General features: G+C 37.7%; 1 protein-coding gene and 1 long non-coding RNA gene across 3 annotated transcripts in view; one reads left to right on the top strand and one right to left on the bottom strand.

The window, feature by feature from the left end:
- ldlrad3 (low density lipoprotein receptor class A domain containing 3) overlaps positions 1-6,788 on the top strand; it is a 48,338-nt gene extending 41,550 nt beyond the window's left edge. Inside the window, exons 5-6 of the mRNA XM_051104747.1 lie at positions 4,184-4,568; positions 5,033-6,788. Of these exons, the coding sequence (XP_050960704.1) occupies positions 4,184-4,568; positions 5,033-5,234 (587 nt within the window). The 3' untranslated portion in view covers positions 5,235-6,788. The remainder of the gene's footprint in view (positions 1-4,183; positions 4,569-5,032) is intronic.
- Positions 6,789-20,177: 13,389 nt separating this feature from the next.
- On the bottom strand, positions 20,178-21,349 carry LOC127161959 (uncharacterized). 2 transcript variants are annotated; one of them, XR_007827221.1, is made up of 3 exons: positions 21,303-21,349; positions 20,963-21,014; positions 20,178-20,197 (listed from the first exon to the last, which is right to left on the bottom strand). It is a non-coding gene; the product is annotated as an uncharacterized LOC127161959 (long non-coding RNA). The 2 variants fall into 2 exon arrangements; XR_007827222.1 differs by lacking the exon at positions 21,303-21,349 and adding an exon at positions 21,073-21,095.
- Between the last annotated feature and the right edge of the window lie 70 nt (positions 21,350-21,419).

The raw sequence follows: 21,419 nt of genomic DNA, 5'->3' as shown, positions 1-21,419 counted from the left end.
TCAAGAATGATGAGACTGCATGTTAGGTTTTGAAATTTGAAAGGTTCAAGGGTTTGAAATGTATGTTTTAACATTTTTAAGCAATTAACAAAAAAAAAATGTATATTTATTCATTTATACAATTTGTTAATTGCTTAAAAATGTATGGCCTGGACCATATGTCCAATGTATGGACCATGGTCTGTCTGAATACTGGATTCTGATTAGCTGGCAGGTACGTAGTAAAACCGTTTAATGCACAGGTAGTTCCAAGTCAATTTATTTTTTATTGAATTGAATTGAATTGAATTGAATTGTGTTGAGTTGGGAGAGCGAGCGAGGGAGGTCGGAAATTACGACTCTGCGCACACACACAGAGTTCTTGTCAACGCTTCCCTGCAATTTTTATTAATAAAATAGCCTAGATGCTACATCGCTACATTATCTTCCTCAGCAACAAGGTAGTAAAATCTCTGTTTTTGAAGTAATTAACTGTTTGTAGTGAGAGACGTGCAGATGCCAGGTATAAGCACACACAACTGCCATCTCTCTGTCTCTCTCTGTCTCGCTCTGTCTGTCTGTCTGTCTCTCTTGATTGATAACTAATTGAAATAAATCAGACACAGAGATGAAACAGTGTGGTAAGATCACGATCACTTTTATGTGAATGAATTCTAGCATTTAAGGCGGGCAAAAGCTACTTTTAACTTTATAACTTGGCAAATGACCACGAAATAAGCAGGATAATCAATGGCTTCCGTGCATTAAAGGATTTTAAATGCACTTTGCGTCATGACTAAAATAAATAGATAAATAAATAACCAAAACACACACACACACATATATATATATATAAAATAAATGTTTTACATATTTTCAACAAGTAACAACAAATTATATTTATATAGTTTATGTTTCATTGACTAAACAAATAAATACAGAAGGAGCCGTTTCTGTGCATGGATGTTCTTCCTTCCAAAGAGAATGGGAAAGAGATGGGAAAAGCAGATCTCATTAATATTCATAAATGCAAAATTTGTTAAAATTTTCATTCCTAATATCAAGAATTCAGTTGGTACTAGTTGAAATGTTAATTCTTGATATCTGTAAATGTCTTTAAACGTTACATTTGTTATTTCTGATAGCACAGCTTTTTGAGATGTAAAAAAATTAATTAGAAATAAAAAGAAAGCTGCAAGCAGTCTTGTGTACCACCCGGTAGTCCAAAGTTTATATTTATATCTGCCAAACTCCCTGGTACCAGGTGGTAGCACTATGACTATAAATGGATATTGGCATGTAGATTTCTTCAGGCCAGCACTTTTATCGAACATATGAAGTTTGGTGCAGATTGAACATGGTATGTTCAGTGCTATGCAAAGTTAGCCAATCCCGTATGCTGTTGCCAGTAGGTGGCGCTATGATTATAACTGAATATTGTGCTTTCTTCTTTCTTGGTTCTCAGCCCAGGACTGTAACCAAACATGTGAAGTTTGGTGCAGATTGTACATTGCATGTTTAAGTTTGTGGTGGGTGGCACTAAGATTATAACAGAATATTTAGGCATTTAGGTGTTCAGGCCAGGACATGAATGTGAACATGCCACTTCAAAATGGCAGCAGGTGGTGCAATATGGCTATAACTGAATATGGTAATGGACATAAATGGTGATGGTTAGTCATCCCCCTTGTCAGCCATGCTGCAATTGGAGCGGTTTGCCATGCCCAGGCCCGATTGTACGGAGGTACTAAACGAAAGCAAAAGCAACTCAAGGTCTGGCAAAATAGCCAGACTCATTGTGTAGTTTAAAGAGTTTCATTGATTATAACAGAACTTGTGAGATCGCTAAATGAGTTGAGTGACGCTTTTACGTGATAATAAAGTGAGCGAGGTTTGCGCACTTTCTAGGCTATAATCCGTTCAGAATTTGTATGAAACGTTCGTTTTATATGGTGCAATGTTTCGGGATGACATCTGCATGTTTATACTGGATTCGTTCTTCGCCCTTTTCCCAAAACAGCTTATACTACTGTTTCAGCTATTAGAATAGTTCAATTTTGTATGCAATGGCAAAGTGATTATATTTCGTTAATTTTAAAGTAATTTAAACGTTTTGAAGCATTTTTTGTGTTCGTTAAATATTGTTGTTATATATATATATATATATATATATATATATACACTACCGTTCAAAAGTTTGGGGTCAGTACATTTTTATTGTTTTTTTTTTTTTTTTTTTTAAGAAATTAATACTTTTATTCACCAAGGATGTATTAAGTTAATAATTAAAAGTTTATTAAAAGTTAATAATAAATAATTTACATTGTTATAAAATATTTATATTTTGAATAAACACTGTACTTTTTAAACTTGTTATTCATGAAAGAATCCTGAAAAAAAAATCACAGGTTCCAAAAAATATTTGGCAGCACAACTGTTGATATTATCCAACATTGATCATTCTAATAATAAATCCGCATATTAGAATGATTTCTGAAGGATCATGTGACACTTAAGACTGGAGTAACAGCTGATAAAAATTCAGCTTTTCATCACAGGAATAAATTCTATTTTAAAGTATGTTAAAATAAAAAACATTATTTTATATTGTAAAAACATTTTGCAATATTACTGTTTTTTTTCTATATTTTTAATCAAATAAATGCAGCCTTGATGAGCATAGGAGACTTCTTTAAAGACTACTGCAAGTCTTACTGACCCCAAACTTTTGAACGGTAGTGTATATATATATATATATATATATATGTGTATTGTTTTTAAAGTAACGACAACGGAAGTCTGGAAGACTTCATTTGTGTGGAGAGTGGAAGCTAAAACCGCTTTGCAGGACATGGAGGCGCCAGCGCGATCACTTGCATTTTGTTTCAGTAGAAACCATTTTAAATATTCCGTCAATTTTGCTGATAAAAGTAAGAATAATACATCATTCCAAACTGTAAAGGGTCTACTTTTATTTGTGTGCACTCACAATATCAACAAAACGTTGCAAACAGTGCTTCTAAAGAAAACAAACAAAATGCGCTGTCTGTGGTCTCAACAGGAGCGCTTCACAAAAATGAACCGAAACTGAGCGAATACATACCTCACAAACATGATACATATATCTATAGAAAGCTTTAACTTAACGAAATACAGCAAGTCGAAAACAAAAACAATTTCATGATGTAATCTGTAAAGGCGCATCCAAAGAGGAGATGGCGAGTCAGGATCGGCACCTTCATCCTTGCGACACTGACTCAGAAAACACTAGTTTAATGAATAATTAAAAAATCTCCTTACTATTTATCCCCGACACATTCATGGTAATAACTTTTGCCGGTGCTTTGCGGCAGGCTTTTTTGCGTGCGCTTGAACACGGAACTGTTCCGGCGAACTCCTTCCGAGCCGATCTTGAAAGTGAAAGCAAAAGTGAAGTAACGGACGGCAAAGTTCAGGAATGAATAGTATGCGATTTATGACAAAATAGTCCCACAACCGATCGTTCAGTTGTTCTTAACGTGTTTCACCTTTAGTAACAACGAATCAAAAAGGATACATTTACACAGAAAAAGACATTAGAAAGGCAACACATGCACATTTGGTTAAAAATGAAAGGAAAAGAAAAACCTGACACTTAAAACAGGAAGCATCGCCAGATTCTAGAGTCAAAAGCTTGTCCACAGTTTAGTAAACGTTGGTAACCTCTAGAAGTTATTCTTGTATTGTACTCACTGCTTTGGTGCGTTGCAATACGGTAGGGCATTGTTTTGATGCTTATCCGAAAAAGATTTTTCCTTTCCTTTTTCCCCCCCATTTTTTTTTTTTTGCCGGCACAAAACTTGGCGAGAAAATCGAAATAACAGACTTGTTATTGGTGTGTTACATGAGTTTACAGAACTTCGTACATGTATGAGCTCGAGGCCACACCCATTTCTGAAAGCTGTATCAGATGTAAATTTTCACCACTTCTGGCGTGTGTGCGAAGTTTCCGAGCTTTTCGAGCATGTTTAGACTTTGGAGAAAAATAATCTGAGCAATTCCAATAGGATCCTCGTACCATAATAATGTCAGATCTCGCTCCCACATTTATTGTACAGTGATATTAAAACCTCTGGGGGGAAAACAAATTAACCCAGTAATCTATTACATCAGTGTTAGAAATTTCCGTACATAATCCAATGTACTTATTTCCTGTTCCTTCCAGAATCCCCTGGACAAGGCTTTGTGACACTGGACTATCGACTACGCTATTACCCCAGTATCACGTATGCAGTTATTGGCAGTGCCGTCATCTTTGTCCTGGTAGTGGCATTGCTGGCTCTTGTCTTGCACCATCAGAGAAAGCGAAGTGTCTTGCTGCCACAGGGGGTCTACAGAGGTGCCTGCCACCAACCACTCTTGCTTTCCCGGCTCGTCATACTGGACAGAGGACATGCCCGTCGTGGAGGCCATGACCTTTCACCCCAGCGTTCGTCCTCATCAGAGGCAATCAGCTCAGTCCATAGTCTCCAGCTGCTGTCTCTTTCACAACATCCTAGAACTGCAATAGACTTGCCACCATCATACTCGCAGGCTGTACTGGATGTTGGGTATGCTTACGAATACGAATGTTAAGACTGTTGTTTTTAATAAATTAGAAATAAATTAGAAATACTGTAAGCAGATTCATACTTTAGCAAATGCACACATATAGATTATGTAATTATGTTATCTAATGAATATATTACTTTTAAAGCAATTGTTAAAAACATAATGAACACTCTAACCAACAGTGTACTCTACAGTGTGGTAAGTCTGCTGCATGGACAGCTAGATGAGAAAGTATTATAGCTTTTGCTTTTCTTTAATAATATAAAGGAAAACACTATAATACTTTTTCATTTACAGTCTGCTTTCGTTTAACAGTACGGTCTAATAATATCTTAACTGTTAAAAAAGACAGTAAACAAATAAAGACAGAAGGCGGTAGCATTAGTGCTGATGGTAGATAATCACATAGCTAATGTTTTGAAGTTACCCTTTATTTATGTATTTTTTTATTTATTTTTTACAGCCGACCCGCATGGTTTGATCTCCCACCTCCTCCTTACCCTCCAGAGAATACTCCAAGTCAGCGTGAGAGAGAACCACCTGTATATGAGGGTCCTGTTGAATTCACAGAATCAGCCAGAGCTGTATTATCACAAACCTGGACCAACAACACCAACATTGACTCCAGTTGTACAGAGTTAGAGTCTCAGCAGCCACCACTGTAAATTCAGAAGACATGGACTGCATTTACGCTATGCAAAACTCTATGTAGAGTGTTCAGAAAGAAAAGCATTGATGTAAATGTTTGCAGACACAGCAAGTGTGTGTAGGAGCATGTTAGTGCCATCATCCAAGTAACTGCAACATTTCTATTCTGACCAATGCTGTTGGCAGCTAAAAAAAACACTATACAGATGGTACTAATCCAAAATAAGCTTTTTACTATACCTGCAAATGTACATTGATACTCTTGACTGCAGTAATGCCATGAGCATAAACTTTTACTACTAGTGACCTAAAGGTGTCAAACCTCATTCTTGTGAGTGGCTGTGTGAGTAAAAGAGAGGTGTTCAATCATTTTCAACATACTGTGTGGGGAAAGTTGTTTTACTATTTAATTATCACTGGGTTACACAGAGTTCAGTGTTTGTATTCCCTGTGAGTTTGATGTAAATTGGGGAATGCAATGCGCGTGTCATGACTTTACGTTCATGAACATGCTTAAAGTAAGCTTAGTACTTTACACATTTTATGCTCTTAATTCACAGCACAGAGAAGGGTGTAATATATAATGACTGCTCTCATAAACTGCTGGTACTCTGCTTCAGTCTCTACACCCGGATCATTGTAGCCTATTAAAGGTATACATGGCTGGCACATGATGTAACACCAGGATGTCAGAGTTATGTGATGATGAACTTTGTTATTATTATTATTATTATTATTACACTGAGAAATTTATTCTGGTACAAAAATTTTGCTTATGCGTAAGACCAGTGGTTTTCAGGCAAAGTATGACCTTCCGTCATATCATACAGTATTTCCCATTATGTTATACACCATTATATTAGGGGATGCCCCACGGATTGCGATATGCACTAGTGTCTGAATATTGAAACTCAAAAAGACGGTTTAAATATGTTTGGCAAAAATAAATAAATAAATAAATAAATAAAATAAAATAATAAATAAAAGGTTTCATTTTCATTTGATTAAAAAAAAAAAGGTGAATGCCTTCATTTGATTATCAGAAAAATTAAAACACACAAGCATTTCTAGGAAAAAAAAAGAAAAAAGAGTAGGGCCCTATTGTTTAAAATGTTAAAATTGAGAGTTTTGGGAATTCAGAATAAAATATACCGTTGAGTACTGGCACCAGGAACACCTGCGGCACCACCTGTGTTTTTGCATTTTATTTTCTTCCGTCTTACACACATTAAATAAGCTAAAATATGTGTACTTGATGCACAAAAAAGCTTCTGTTTATCATAAGTTATACGTTTAATCAGGGAAATTTCTGGTTTCAGAGGTTTGGTATTAAATCTGAGGAAGCATACTGAGTTAAACAATGAAACTAAAAGCCCCAAATAAACAATTGCAAGTTTATTTTATTTATTTATTTTGTCACCCATCATTAATGTAACACTAGTATTTTGTCTGCATATTTCTTGACTCTGCGTCAAAAAATGTACTAAGTAGAAAAAGTTTTGATACACATGAGTTTAATTTTAACTAACCAGGATACAAGGAAAGAAAATGAGGACAAATTAATGGACAACCTTGGAGGACAACCTTGTACTGTAATGTCTAGTAGGACCACAAACTTTCACCAAACTTTCAAGGACATAAAATCCACCTTAACTGATGAACCAAACTGTGACATCAAAGCAGAGATTCCTGGAGGCTCCAAGCTGTCTGGAAGGAGACATCTTCCACAGCCTATTATCAATACCAAAAGGATTGGTGACGCCTTCTTCAACATCAAAGAGAAGTTAGGAAAGACTAAATGTAAAAGACTAAAATCTGCATGAAAACTATTTGTTAAATGGGTATATTATTTTGTCTGTTTGTATGCATTTCGTATCATCAAACCACTAGTTAACGTAACCCAATATATGTCATGTTTCATATAAAAAGAATGCTCTTTTACTTTCCTTAATGGTGATGGTAAATGTTGATCTCCTTCTTACAATGATCAGAGATAAGGGAACACAAGTCAGCCCTCTGTTTGATTATGCAAATAAGCTGTAAAAGAGGAAAGCCGGGAGCAGAGAAAAACTTTCTTGTTGAAATAAGCTTGGATTGGCTGGTTTATCATTGCAAGGTGCGACCTCTGTAGAGGTTAAATCCCTGTTTTTCTTTGTTCACCCCCTGAACAAATCTGGATGAACTGAAAATCGTGATTTTTTTTTTCTCCAAGTAAGGATCATGATTTTGCTATTACTCTGAACTAAACAATATAATAATGAAAGGTAAGTATTTAAATCTGTGATGTAATATTTGTATTTGTATAGACAGTTCATAAACAGCCAAGGAGGGTAAGGGTGAAATCTAGCACATTGAAGTAAACTGTTTGCGTATCAAAATGCACAAACACAAATCCCTTATCTCTCATTAATAAAAAAAGGCTTTCTCTCACTTACATGTGTGTGTTCAGAAACATAAATCAGCACATACGACAACAAATGTAATTAGTATTTATATAGCATAACAGTAAAATTAATCTATCTCACACACACATCTATTTCCCGCAAAAGATCTATTGCCAGGTGGTCAACCTAGTCAGTGGTAGCATGAAGTGATTAGTTTCAAAGGTACAGACTTTTCATTCCAGAGGAGTCAGAAACAGGGGATAGTGCTTCAGAGGCCTCAGATGCTACCCTTCAGACAATGCTGTGATTTCCAGAGCAGCTGAGCTTGCAAAACAGAGGGTAACACTTTACTCTAAAAGTACATGAACTACCGTGAATTCATGCATTACTTCATGCCTAAAATATCTTGAGAACTATCAGGAACAAACAAGAGTTCAAAGTCTTTCATTTAGGACTTCATTGATGAACAACATATTAATTAAGACATTAACTAAGATGGGCACATCATCATGATTTATTATGCATGATCATGATGTTTTCTTTTATTTACAGCATTGTTTGGGAGGAGATGGTTAGAGGGTGGAGAGCAACAGTTTAGCACCACATTTTCACCTTCTTGGAAGTTGTATTTTTGTATTTTGTAGTTTTGCATTTTAATGGACTCCCCTGCTAACCTCAAGAGGCTAGCGTTAAAGAAGTTGCAAATATTAGCTCCTTTAGACCCCAACATTGGCCAATCACAGCACATAGTACGTGAATTTTACATCAGTTCAATATTAGAATATTTGACATTAGTTTACATTAGAATAAACATTAGTTCTCACATTAATTGATATACAGTTCTATCCGGTATGCGCGCATGAGGTAATGGATTTTTGTATATCCCTTTAGTAATTTAAATAGTCTTACCTGCACGAAATAATATTTTCATGCACAAATTAAATATTTCATGATGATTTATGTGCCATAAGCATGGTTTAATTTTTTTTTTGTGAACAAATAAAACATCATGATCATGCATAATAAATCATGATGATGTACCCATCTTTGTTAATGTCTTAATTAAGGTGTTGTTCATCCATGAAGTCATGAATGAAAGACTTTAAACTTGTGTTAGTTCCTGATAAATCATGAGATTTTAAAGCATGAAGTAATACAAAATTCAAGCATGAATTTATGCATGAATTCATGGTAATTTTGGTACCCTACCGTAAGTGTTACCAAAGTTGTAGAAAAAAAAGAGTTTGCCAATATTTCCTGATTTTTTTTGCAGACTTGCAAGCTTCATGGAAGGCCCCTACAGCACTCCCTAGGACACAGTTGGGTATTCTGGCAGGAGCAGCAGCTTATAGGCTTGCTACAGCTCCTCAGCTCCAACATATGCTATGTTGATATGGCTATGGCCATGAAGAGAAGAGATGCTACACACCCTAACAAATATGAAGGAGGTTTTATGCATGTTTATGACAACTGTCATTAAGTGTCACTCGCTCAGTTAACGTCATTTTTAATGCAAAGATGACATTGTTTGAGATGCTTTTGTTATGACAACTTGACATAAGACAATGTTGTACTACACGACAGCTATATATGTTACATACTATACATGTTGTACTATATGACAACATTTGTACAGAAAAATATGAAAGTGAACTAGTATTTTGTTGTGAGGAAATGAATTAAAAAATGGAAAAAATGTAAGAAATAAAAATGCTTGTGCACCTACTGGGCAATTATTTGTTATCAAGCCATGATCAGTCTATTAACTATCCAAGAGAACTGGATTCCAGTGATTGAAATTTATCTTGTTTTACTTATTTTCTAATACTATCGTGGCCATCGTGGCAACACTTGATGAACGCCAGTCGGTCTTCTGGACGCTAGAGGTTGGTGGTATTTCAAGAAGACCCACTCTAAGAAGGTCAAACTCTGCATGACTTAACCCACCATTGTACGGTTTTCATTTTAGTTTTTGGGTGAATCGCTCTCCAAATGCAATAAATAAAATTTTATACATTTTATTTATTTATTTATTATTATTGGATGATTTTAATTTATTTCTATAACACCAGCTAATCTTTTTTACAACATTTGAAATTGTCTATTATCTGACCTTTTGTTAGAGGAAACTTGAAAAAACACACATTATGAAATGAAAAATATTCATGATGCTGTTATAAAACAATTTGACAGAGTATTAACACTTAATGACATTTTAATGACAAATTCAACTTGCACCACTTTAGTTCAGGTCAAGAAAAATATTAATGACACTGTTATATAATTATTTGGCAGAGTATTAGCACTTAACGACATTTTAAGGATAAATTAAATTTGTACCACTGAAGATAAGTGGTCAGAAAAATATTCACGACAATTTTGGCAACTGTCAAAACCACACAAATTACAGTTTAATGTAATGTTAACCCATGTTATTCAGTTAATACTAATGACTGTAGCAATGTGTTATAACAGCATAAAATCCAGTGCTGTTTTAAGCAGATCTGCAGACCTGCATTTAGACACACACAGACATCAGTCTTAACAGTGGTGACATGTTTCATGCTGTAATGCATTCTGGAAGCTCTTGATGAGTCTTGTACAATGCACCCAGGATACACTGCAGCATGAAGCACGTAACTGTAATGCCACGCCAGCAGAGGGAGCCCTCTCCCGTGAACTGACTGTTGCTGCTGCCTCGTTGGTTACTTCCTGTTTGGTGGCCATAAAGGGAGGCCTACACCAAACAGGAAGTGTGAAGTATTGTTTTGCTCTAGCGGACTCTACCAAGCGTTTCCCTTTTTTCATTGCCCTGTTTTGTCATTGCCACAGTTTTGTTTTATTATCATAGTTTTGCTTTTTTTTTTCCATAGTTTTGTCTAGTTTTTGCCATCGTTCCTTTCCTTGTTTATTTGTTACTTTTTGGACTGCTCTCGTTGGTTTTTGGACTCTGCCTGTTTTGTGGATTACGATATTGTTTTGCCTTTGTCACTCTGTTTGTCTGGATACTGACCCTGCCTGTCTGACTACGATCTGTAAATAAAGCTCGCACTTGGATCTTACACGCTTCCTACAAGTCCTGCTTGTTACAGAATACTTCACCTACCAAAGATCCAGCGGCTTCTAACACAGATCACCATGGACCTGGCATCACACCTCTTCGGTCTTCATCAAGGTAATCAGTGCATCGAAGATTATGTTGTGGACTTTTGTGAGCTGTGCTATTTGGTGGAATTTAATGATGTGGCACTTAAAGACATTTTCCGAAACTGATTAAACAATCCAATTCAATCTGGCCTACCTGGAGGGAAAATTCACTGGCCTTTGGAACAGTACATTGACTTTGCCCTCCGGTTGGCTGGATCACCATTTACTGTGGGGGTAGCTGATGAGAAACCCTGCTGTCCCCCAGTATCAGCCAAACCTGTGGATTTTTCCGTCATGTCTGGAATTATTCAAGTCACGTCAGAGCCCTGTAATGCCATGCCTGCCATGCCACAGCCTGCTCACGTCACGTCTGCCAAGCCACAGCCTGCTCACGCCATGCCTGCCTGTCCAGAGTCTGCACCTGTCATGGCCGCAGTCCACAAGATGGCCGCCATCCCAGAGCCAACCCACAAGATGGCTGCCATCCCAGAGCCAGTCCACAAGATGGCCGCCATCCCCAAGCCTGTTCACAAGATGGCTGCCATCCCCAAGCCTGTTCACAAGATGGCCATCATCACCAAGCCTGTTCACAAAATGGCTGCCCCGTCTGAGCCTCATCAAGTCAGAATCATCTCACCCAAATCAAATCAAGTGATGCCTGATCCTCCGGTGTCAAGTCAAGTCAGGGCTACACTTTCTGTGTCAAGTCAAGTTGCTGCTGTTATTCCTGAACCAAGTCAAGCTACAGCTGACCTTCATGAACCAAGTCAAGCCACAGCTGATCTGCCTGAGCCAAGTCAAGTCACAGCTGACCTTCATGAACCAAGTCAAGTCACAGCTGGACTGCACGAGCCAGGTCAAGTCACCTTTGTTCTTCACAAGTCAAGTCACGGCAGACCTCCCTGAGTCAAGTCAAGTCATGACAGACCTCCATGAATCAAGTCAAGAAACTGCTGTCCTACCAAAACCTCACCAGGTCCCCTCTGACCTTCTCAAGCCACCTCACGTATCAGCTCACCCCCCAGAGCCCACACGCCCAAGCCACGCAGAGTCCACACTCCCAAGTCACAAGTCCATAGCATCCACACCCTCAAGGTCAACAGACTCCCCACTATCTACTGTGCTGCCTGTAATGGCCGTCGCCATTTTCAGTGTGTGGGCTGCACACCGTGCTCTAGAGGCCTCATCTGTGCACGAATCCGCTCCAGAGGCCTCGTCTGTCCACGAGTCTGCTCCAGAGGCCTCGTCTGTCCACGAGTCTGCTCCAGAGGCCTCGTCTGTCCACGAGTCTGCTCCAGAGGCCTCGTCTGTCCATGAATCTGCCCAGAGGCCTCATCTGACCACAAGTCTGCTCCTGAGGACTCGTTTGTCCACGAGTTCGCGCCTATACCTCCTGAGGTGTCAGCATACGCTGTAGAACCTCCTAAGGAGGTGGCGCCCATTTATGAACTCACTACCACGTCTGCCCTAGAATTGACGCCTATGCATCCAGAGATGTCAGCTTATGCTGTGGATCTTCCAATGGGGGCGGCGTCCTCCTATGAACTCTCTCTCTGTCCTGTCACGACCAAAGAGGCCTATCATGAACCCTCTGCCTGTCATGTCACGGTCAAGAAGGCCTATCATGAAAACTCTGCCCGCCACGTCACGGTCAAGAAGGCCAATTATGAACTCTCTGCCTGTCATGCCACGGCCAAGGAAATAGTCCATGAACACACTGCTCTGCTATGGATGTCACTAGTTTCACTGTGGATATCTCTGCTCCTGTCTGCTCTGCCTGCTCTGCCTGCCCTACAATGGCTCCCGGTTCTGCCTGCTCTGCCTGCCTCGCCATGGCTTCCTGTTCTGCCTGCTCTGCCGCCTCGCCATGGCTCCCTGCTCTACCTGCTCTGCCTACTCCACCATGGCTTCCTACTCTGCCATTGCTCCACGGCCCAGGCCCTCCAGTGTTTCACAGTCTGCTACTGCTCCATGGCCCAGGACCTCCAGTGTTCTACTGTCTGCCACTGCTCCATGGCCCAGGTCCTCCAGTGCTTCACTGTCTACCACTGCTCTGTGGTCCAGGTCCTCCAGTGCTTCACTGTCTACCACTGCTCTGTGGTCCAGGCCCACCTCCTCTACATGGACCTGGCCCTCCGTCCCACCCCCTGTTTTGCCTCTGTTCCCCCACCCTCCTGGACTGTTGTTGTTTGAGCGCCAGGGGTCGCTCCTAGGGGGGGGATTCAGTAACGGCACGCCAGCAGAGGGAGCCCTCTCCCATGAACTGACTGTTGCTGCTCCCTCTGCTGCCTCGTTGGTTACTTCCTGTTTGGTGGCCATAAAGGGAGGCCTACACCAAACAGGAAGTGCGAAGTATTGTTTTGCTCTAGCGGACTCTACCAAGCGTTTCCCTGTTTTCATTGCCCTGTTTTGTCATTGTCATGGTTTTGTTTTATTATCATAGTTTTGCTTTTGTTTTTCCATAGTTCTGTCTAGTTTTTGCCATCATTCCTTTCCTTGTTTATTTGTTACTTTTTGGACTGCTCTCGCTGGTTTTTGGACTCTGCCTGTTTTGTGGATTACGATATTGTTTTGCCTTCGTCACTCTGTTTGTCTGGATACTGACCCTGCCTGTCTGACTACGATCTGTAAATAAAGCTCGCACTTGGATCTTACACGCTTCCTACGAGTCCTGTTTGTTACAGTAACCAGGATTGCTTGATTAAAGCTAGAAGAAATACAGCTCTAGCTATTGGGCAATGTAATGCCATTTTTGTCACACTGTACAACAATAAAACTCTTTTTATAGTATTTTAGTAAGGGCTAAGTTTAGGTTTGGAGTAGGTGTAGACGTTAAAAAAACACACACGATCCAATAGGTAGAACAATTCATTTCATTATTAGTTTCCGGTCGGAGCTGTACCCCTTCAAGCCACAACCGGGGTGCTTCTGATTTCTTATTTGTGCATCCTCGTTTCCTTTTCTTGCTTCCTTGCACGTCTTGGCACCACCTCTTCAGGATGCAGGGAAGGACGCAATTAAAAAGATGCGAGGACACAGGAATCAAAGGATGAACATTGGAATATTATTACGCTTGTTTGAGGTGCGCCTCGACTGAAATGAAGGTGAGAGTAGGTGGGTGCAGTGAGGGAAGGAGTGAAATAAGTGCAGTCTAGACGTACAGTTCTGAGCTCTCAAAGTGGAACAGATACCTACGAGATTAAAGGCGGATATCACGTTATCACATTCACCTGCTGTGTTACTGATAAACATGATATAATTTCAGCTCTTGTTTTTACATGAAATAACTATGATGAACACGACACTCAAGAGCTTGCTATTTAATTCTATATGAAAGGTGTATTTATCATCCATTTTTACTTTAATACAAATGTGTATTTTAGATTTTTATAGAAATATGTCAACAATCATATATCTCCCACAGAGATTGCACTGGCATAGTGTTTGGGCATATTCATGCATAATTTAAACACATAACCACATTATATTTGATTAAAAAAATAATAAATTTTAGAAGAGAGCACAATATCACTGTTGTCTGAACCAATGAGCTTTAAGCTGTCGTCATCTAGGTGTTTCCCATCGTGCTTTTGGTCAGCACAGTCAGTGGAGAGCTACTGCGCCCGACTGCACAATCTGACATAGCCGCCTTGCCGTTGCAACAGATTTTTGGCACGTCAGCATAACATCAGAGCAAGACGGACGTAACTCGGACACATTTTTAACTGGCATGCATCTTGCGGTGATTGGCTCTGCGCAAATTTTGCTCATCTCAAACAAGCCTCTTGACCACTCAAGCATCACTTCAAAGCATCATCAGCTGCGCTAAAGGGATCTGCCCATATGTTGTTAAAGTTCTTTAAAGTTATTTAAGGCAATCATAATAAATATGAATAAAGCAAGATGCCCTGTTTAAATATATGACATTATTTAAACTGCAAAAGTAAAATATTACGACAGATGTGAATGTGGAGGAGAATTTATATGTGCGTCATGTTTAGTCGATAAAATACTTCCGCAAAGGATACACCTCGCCCATGACTCCCCAGGAAGCCTCCTCGCTCCTCGATCCTCACGGTGCAATTAGAGAATTGAGATGTCCTACAAGATGGTTGAGCTCGATCGGTTTCTGGGTCATAGGATGGAGGACGGAGGAGCGAAGAGAAGAGGAAGGATACTGAGAAGTACCCCGGGACTCGTAACAGTTTTTTTTTTGTTATGAATTTAAATATTTTGTTAGTAACATGAAAGACAAAGTTAAGTTTGATGTTAAGATGTTTTTGTTTATGTTGTTTGCGATGCCAAATGGACAATAAATGGACTGGCATATCCGATTTTATCCCGAAGGTATGGATTTTTTTTTATTCAAGGCAGAATCATGCGTCAAAACCAGACTCTTAAACCATCTGCGTCCCTACAAGTTAACGTCAAAAGGTTTGAAAGGAGCCTTGGTGCAGAGAATGAGTTTTATTGGCGTCAGCCACTGAAGCAGATCAAATTGGACGACTACAGGAAAAGTCAGCTGATCTGAGGTTGGATGTGCACATTCTTTGCTGTGTCTTTGTTGGATTCATTGTGGATTATTCACTGCGTTGCTTGCTGGATTCATTGTGGATTATTGGACAGTCTCTTTTGTTGGATTTACTGTGCATTTTTGCTTTGATCATTCATGGATTTCAAAAGACTACAGTGTAAACAAAGAGGATACAGTGTGCATGAAAGCCAAAGTCTTCAGCCTGCAATGCATTGGGAACTGAGGCATGAGTACTTTCACTTCAGCTTGAGTTAAATGGCCATATAAACAGTGTGCACACAAAACAAACAAAGCTGAAATCCAATGCGCATTGGTAAAAAAGGGATTTGTGTTAAGAATTGTTTTATCTTTTTTAAGTTCTTGTTTTCCCATGTTTACAATGTTCTGGGTGATGTTTATGAGGTAAAATATGCAGTGAGTATTCTAGGAGAGCCGATTGGACCTATTTAAAGGTTTAAAAATGGCAGATCAAAGTGAGTTTCGTGGTTCTGAAGTCGATAAAGATGAGGTCCAAACTCAGAAATCAGAGGTTGAAAAGGTTGAACCTTCTGTTAAAAAAAAAACAATTGGTTAAACTTACTGCAAAAGGGTTAATGGCAAAGCTTGATATTTTACAGAAACAAAGAAAGAAAAAATTTGATAAAGCAGACCAACTGAAAATGACAATTCAGGAATACATGAATGATAGAGAATGTGACAATGAGGTCAAAAATGTGTTTGAAAAGTTTAAAATCCACTGCAAGGAGGCACAAGAAGCACATGAGTCTCTGACTGTTTTATTGCCTGATGAAGAAAAGAACAGGCATGAAATGTGCTTCAAAGTAGTGTTGTCACGATACCAAAATTTCGACTTCGATACAATACCTGACAAAAATATCACGATACTACAAGAAACATAGAACAACAGAAAACATAATTGAATAGATGATCCAAATCATATATATTTTTTTTTTTTAATTAAAACAAAGCATTTAATCTCCCCTTAAAGGGGTCATCGAATGCTAAATTCACTTTTTCATGCTGTTTGAACATTAATGTGTGTTGGCAGTGCATGTACAAATCTACCCTATAATTATAAAAATCCATGCAGTGGTTTTTAATTAATCTGTAAAAATAATATCCCCTTTTTCAAATCGAGCCGTTCTCAGATGCCTGTCGGTGTGCCGTCACACCAACAGATGCCGCTCCCACAATAGTTGACTGACATGAGCTCTCACCTCAGACCAGCTGTCAGAGTCCAGTAACTTTCCATGTTTTGATGCCAGAGCAGGGCTTTAAGTTAGACAAGAATATCTCTGATTGAGCGATTGAGGTGTTGTGTTGTTGGATGTAATAATGAACATAGTGGTCGTCATTTACTCCCGACATCTGAGCCGTTGAACATGCAGTAGATTACGTTTGTTTGTAAATGGAATGCGCCTCCCGATGTACATATATCCGTCTATGTTCACGCGAATCCTTCATGATCCAGCTTCACTTACAGCAGAAGTGAGTATAAGCATTTTTTTATGAATCTTTGCAATCGCCTTTCCTAATAACATGGTAGTTAGGAAGTTTAGCGGCTAAACGTGGCTAATGTAAACAACACCGTCTTTCCACAGAGAGAAGAGAGGGGCGGGGTGAGCAGAGCTCATTTGCATTTAAAGGAACAACCCCTTAGAATGAGATGATTTTTGCAGAGCTGATTTTGGCAAGATAAAAAGGGTGTTGTTTTACAAAACAATTGAGAATTTTTAATCAAAGTATATTAGAGACTTTTCATTAAGACCCTAAAGAATCATATCAACTTGTGGAAAATGGGCATCCGATGACCCCTTTAAAAAAAACATAAAAATAAAATAACAAAATAATAATAATCACATGCAAGTGCCACTCCACAGGATTATGGTGAACAACTACCAAGCCTACAGGATTTACATATTTGTAAATTAGCTTAAAGGATAAAACCAAATCTTACTTCATGATCATGATTCATAGTAATTTTATTTCACAACAAAAATTTATATCATGACATTTTTTGTTCTTTGTTATTAATAAGGACAGGAAAAGGATGTGACGTTAGGCCAAGTATGGTGACCCATACTCAGAATTTATGCTCTGCATTTAACCCATCCAAGTGCACACACACAGTAGTGAGTAGTGAACAAACGCGCACCAGGAGCAGTGGGCAGCCATATTGCTATTATATTGTTGGGGGATCAGTGCTTGCTTAAGGGACTCACCTCGGTCGTGCTATTGAGGGTGGAGAGAGTGCTGGTTATTCACTCCCGCCACCTTCAAACCCTGCCAGACCTTTTAATTTACAAGCCCGACTCCCTAACCATTAGGCCACGGCTGCCCATAAGAACCTAGATGCAAGTAACAAACTAAAGGACAACTACAATAAAACAAAGACACAAATGAAATAAAGAGGGCCCTATGAAATCTTTTTATTATTTTTACATTCCATGCAGGAACTGGACATGACAACAAACATGACAGCAGTAATTTGAAAAAAGTCAAAGAGGCAAAAGCCATAGAAAAAGTCAAAGAAATAGAAGTTGAAGAAAAGTCTAAGAGGCAGAAGCCATAGAAAAAAAAAAAAAGAAAAAGTTGAAAAGAAAAAATCGAAGAAAAAGAAAAAGGTGAAGAAAAAGAAGAAGAGGCAGAAGCCATAGAAAAAAAAATCAAAGAAAAAGTCGAAGAAGTCGAAGAAGAAGCCGAAGAAAAGTCGAAGAAGTAGAAGTAGAAGAAAAAGAAAAAGAGAAGCAGAAGCCAAGAAAAAGTCGAAGAAGCAGAAGCCAAGAAAAAGTCGAAGAAAAAGTCAAAGAAAAGAAGAAGAGAAAAAGTCATAAAAAAGTCGAAGAAAAGAAGTCAAGAAAAGTCGAGAAGAAAAAGCAGAAAAATAGAAAAAAAGAAGAAAAAAAAGTCAAAGAAAAAGTCGAAGAGGCAGAAGCCGAAGAAAAAGTCGAAGAAGGAGAAGTCAAGAAAAAAGTCCATAGAAAAGCAGAAAAGAAAAAAGAAAAAGTCGAAGAAGTCGAAGAAAAAGTCGAAGAAAAAGTAGAAGTCAAAGAAAAAGTCGAAGAAGAAGTCGAAGAAAAAGTCGAAGAAAAAAAGAAAAAGTCGAAGAAAAAGTCGAAGAAAAAGAAAAAGTCATAGAAAAGTCGAAGAAAAGTCGAAGAGGCAGAAAAAAAAAAAAAAAAAAAGCAGAAGAAAAAGAAGAAGAGGCAGAAGCCAGAAGAAAAGTCGAAAAAAGAAGTCGAAGAAAAAAGTCGAAGAAAAAGTCAGAAGAAAAGAAGCCAATCCAAAGAAAAGTCGAAGAGGCAGAAGCCATAGAAAAGTCGAAGAAAGAAGTCCAAGAAAAAAGTCAAGAAGAAAAGTCGAAGAAAAGTCGAAGAAAGAAAAAGTCGAAGAAAAGTCGAAGAAGCAGAAGTCATAAAAAAGTCGAAGAAAAAGCCAAAGAAAAAGAAGAAAAAGTCAAAAGAAAAAGTCAGAAAAAAAAGAAAAAAAAGAAGAAAAAAAAAGTCAGAAGAAAAAAGAAAAAAGAAGAAAAGCCGAAGAAAAAAAAAGAAAAGTCAAAGAAAAAGTCGAAGAAAAGTCGAAGAAAAAAGAAGAAGAAAAAAAAAGAAAAAGTCCAAAGAAAAGTCGAAGAAAAAGTCGAAGAAAAAGTCGAAGAGGCAGAAGCCATAGAAAAAAGTCAGAAGAAGAAAAGTCAGAAAAAAGTCGAAGAAAAAGTCCAAGAAAAGCAGAAAAAGAAGTCAAAAAAAAAAGAAGAAAAAGAAAAAGTCGAAGAAAAAGAAGAAAGGCAGAAGTCAAGAAAAAAAAGTCGAAGAAAAAGAGAAAGCAGAAGCCAAGAAAAAAGTCAAAAAAAGTCGAAGAAGCAGGAAAAAGAAAAAAAAAGAAGAAAAAGTCAAAAAAAAGTCGAAAAGGCAAGCCGAAGAAAAGTCGAAGAAGTCAAGAAAAAGTCGAAGAAAAAAAAGAAGAAAAAAGAAGAAGAAAAGTCAAAAAAGAAGAAAAAAGAAAAAAGAAGAAAGAAAAAAAAGAAAAGAAAAGAAAAGCCATAGAAAAAGCCGAAGAAAAAGTCAAGAAAAAGAAGAAGAAGAAAAAGCCAAAAAAGTCGAAGAAAAAAGAAAAAGAAAAAGTCAAAAGAAAAAAAAGAAGAAGAAAAGTCGAAAAAAAAGTCAGAAGCCAAAAAAGTCGAAGAGGCAGAAGCCATAGAAAAAGTCGAAGAAAAAAGTCGAAGAAAAGTCGAAGAAGCCAAAGAAAAAAAGAAAAAAAGTCGAAGAAAAAAGTCGAAGAAAAAGTCCAAAGAAAAGTCGAAAAAATAGAAGAAGCCAAAGAAAAAGTCGAAGTAGAAGAAGAAGAAAAAGTCGAAAAAAAGTCAAGAAAAAAAAGAGAAAAAAGTCGAAGAAAAAGAAGAAGAAGAAGAAAAAGTCGAAGAAGAAGGAAGAAAAAGTCGAAGAAAAAAAAAGAAGAGAAGAAAAGTCGAAGAGAAAAAGAAGAAAAGAAAAAGTCAAAAAAAAAAAAAAAGAAGCAGAAGTCGAAAAAGTCGAAGAAGCTTTTCATAGAAAAAGTCGAAGAAGAAGAAGAGGAAGAGAAGTTTTCTAGATTTTTCGAAGAGAAAAGTCGAAGAAAAGAAGAAGAAGCCTTCTCTCTTCGAACTTTTCAAAAGGCAGAAGCTTAGACTTTTTCGAAGGCTTCAGCCTCTTAGAAAAGAAAAAGAAAAAAGAAGAAGAGGCAGAAGAAAAGTCGAAGCTTTTTTTATGGCTTCTGCCTCTTTCGAAAGGCTTCTTTTTTCGAATTTTTCTTCTCTTTTTTTTTTCTTTCTCTTTCTTTTTTTTTCTTTTCAAGACTCTTCGAAGAAAAGAAGCTTCTGCGAAGAAAACTTTTTCTTTTTTTTCTTCTTTTTTCTTGAGAAGGCTTCTGCCTCTTCGAACTTTTCTTCGAAGAGGCAGAAGCCATAGTTTTTTTTCGAAAAGACTTCTTCTTCGAAGATGGCTTCTTTTTTCTTCGAACTTCAGACTTCTTGACTTTTTCTTTGACTTTCTCTTTGACTTTCTTCTTCTTCTGGCTTTTTTTCTTCTTCTGCCTCTTCGACTTTTTTTCTTCGACTTCTCTTCTTCTCTTTTTTTTTGGCTTCTTCTTCTTCGACTTTTCTATGACTTTTTCTTCTTTTTTTCTTTGGCTTCTGCCTCTTCTTTTTTTTCTTTGACTTTTTCTGCCTTTTTCTTTTGCCTCTTTTTCTTTTCTTCTTTTCTTTTGACTTTTTCTCTTCTTCGACTTTTTCTTCGACTTTTTTTTTCTTTTTCTTCTTCTTTTCTTCGACTTTTTTCTATGGCTTCTTCCTCTTCGACTTTTTTTATTTTTTTCTTCTTTTCTTCGACTTTCTTTGACTTTTTTGGCTTCTTCGACTTTTCTTTTCTTCTGCCTCTTTGACTTTTCTTCGACTTTTTTCTTCTTTGACTTTTTCTTTCTGACTTCTTCGACTTTTTCTTTTTTTCTATGGCTTCTGCCTCTCGACTTTTTCTGGCTTTCTTTTTGACTTTTTCTTCTGCTTCTTGACTTTTTCTTCTTCTTTTTCTTCGACTTTTTCTTCTTCTGCCTCTTGACTTTTTCTTGACTTTTTCTTTGACTTTTTCTTTGACTTTTTTTTCTTTGACTTTCTTCTTCTTTTTCTATGACTTTTTTCTTCGACTTCGACTTTTTCTTCGACTTTTTCTATGGCTTCTGCCTCTTCGACTTTTTCTTTGATTCTTTTTTTTTGGCTTCTGCCTCTTGACTTTTTTTCTTCTGACTTCTTTTTTCTTCGACTTTTTCTATGGCTTCTGCCTCTTTTTTTTTCTTGACTTCTACTTCTTTGACTTTTTCTTCGACTTCTTCGACTTTTTTCTATGACTTCTGCTTCTTCGACTTTTTTTCTTCTATGGCTTCTGCTTCTTCTGCTTCTTCCTCTTTTCTTTTTCTTCTGCTTCTTTGCTTTTTCTTGACTTTTTTTCGATTTTTTCTATGGCTTCTGCCTCTTCGACTTTTTTCTTTTCGACTTTTTCTATGGCTTCTGCCTCTTCGACTTTTCTTGGACTTCTGCCTCTTCGACTTTTTTATGGCTTCTGCCTCTTCGACTTTTCTATTTTTCTTTTTTCTTTGACTTTTTCTATGGC

The sequence above is a fragment of the Labeo rohita genome, unplaced genomic scaffold, assembly GCF_022985175.1.
Source record: "Labeo rohita strain BAU-BD-2019 unplaced genomic scaffold, IGBB_LRoh.1.0 scaffold_79, whole genome shotgun sequence".
Lineage (NCBI taxonomy): Eukaryota > Metazoa > Chordata > Actinopteri > Cypriniformes > Cyprinidae > Labeo > Labeo rohita.
Note: the sequence above shows the minus strand (reverse complement) of the source record. Positions and strands in the feature narration are given on the sequence as shown.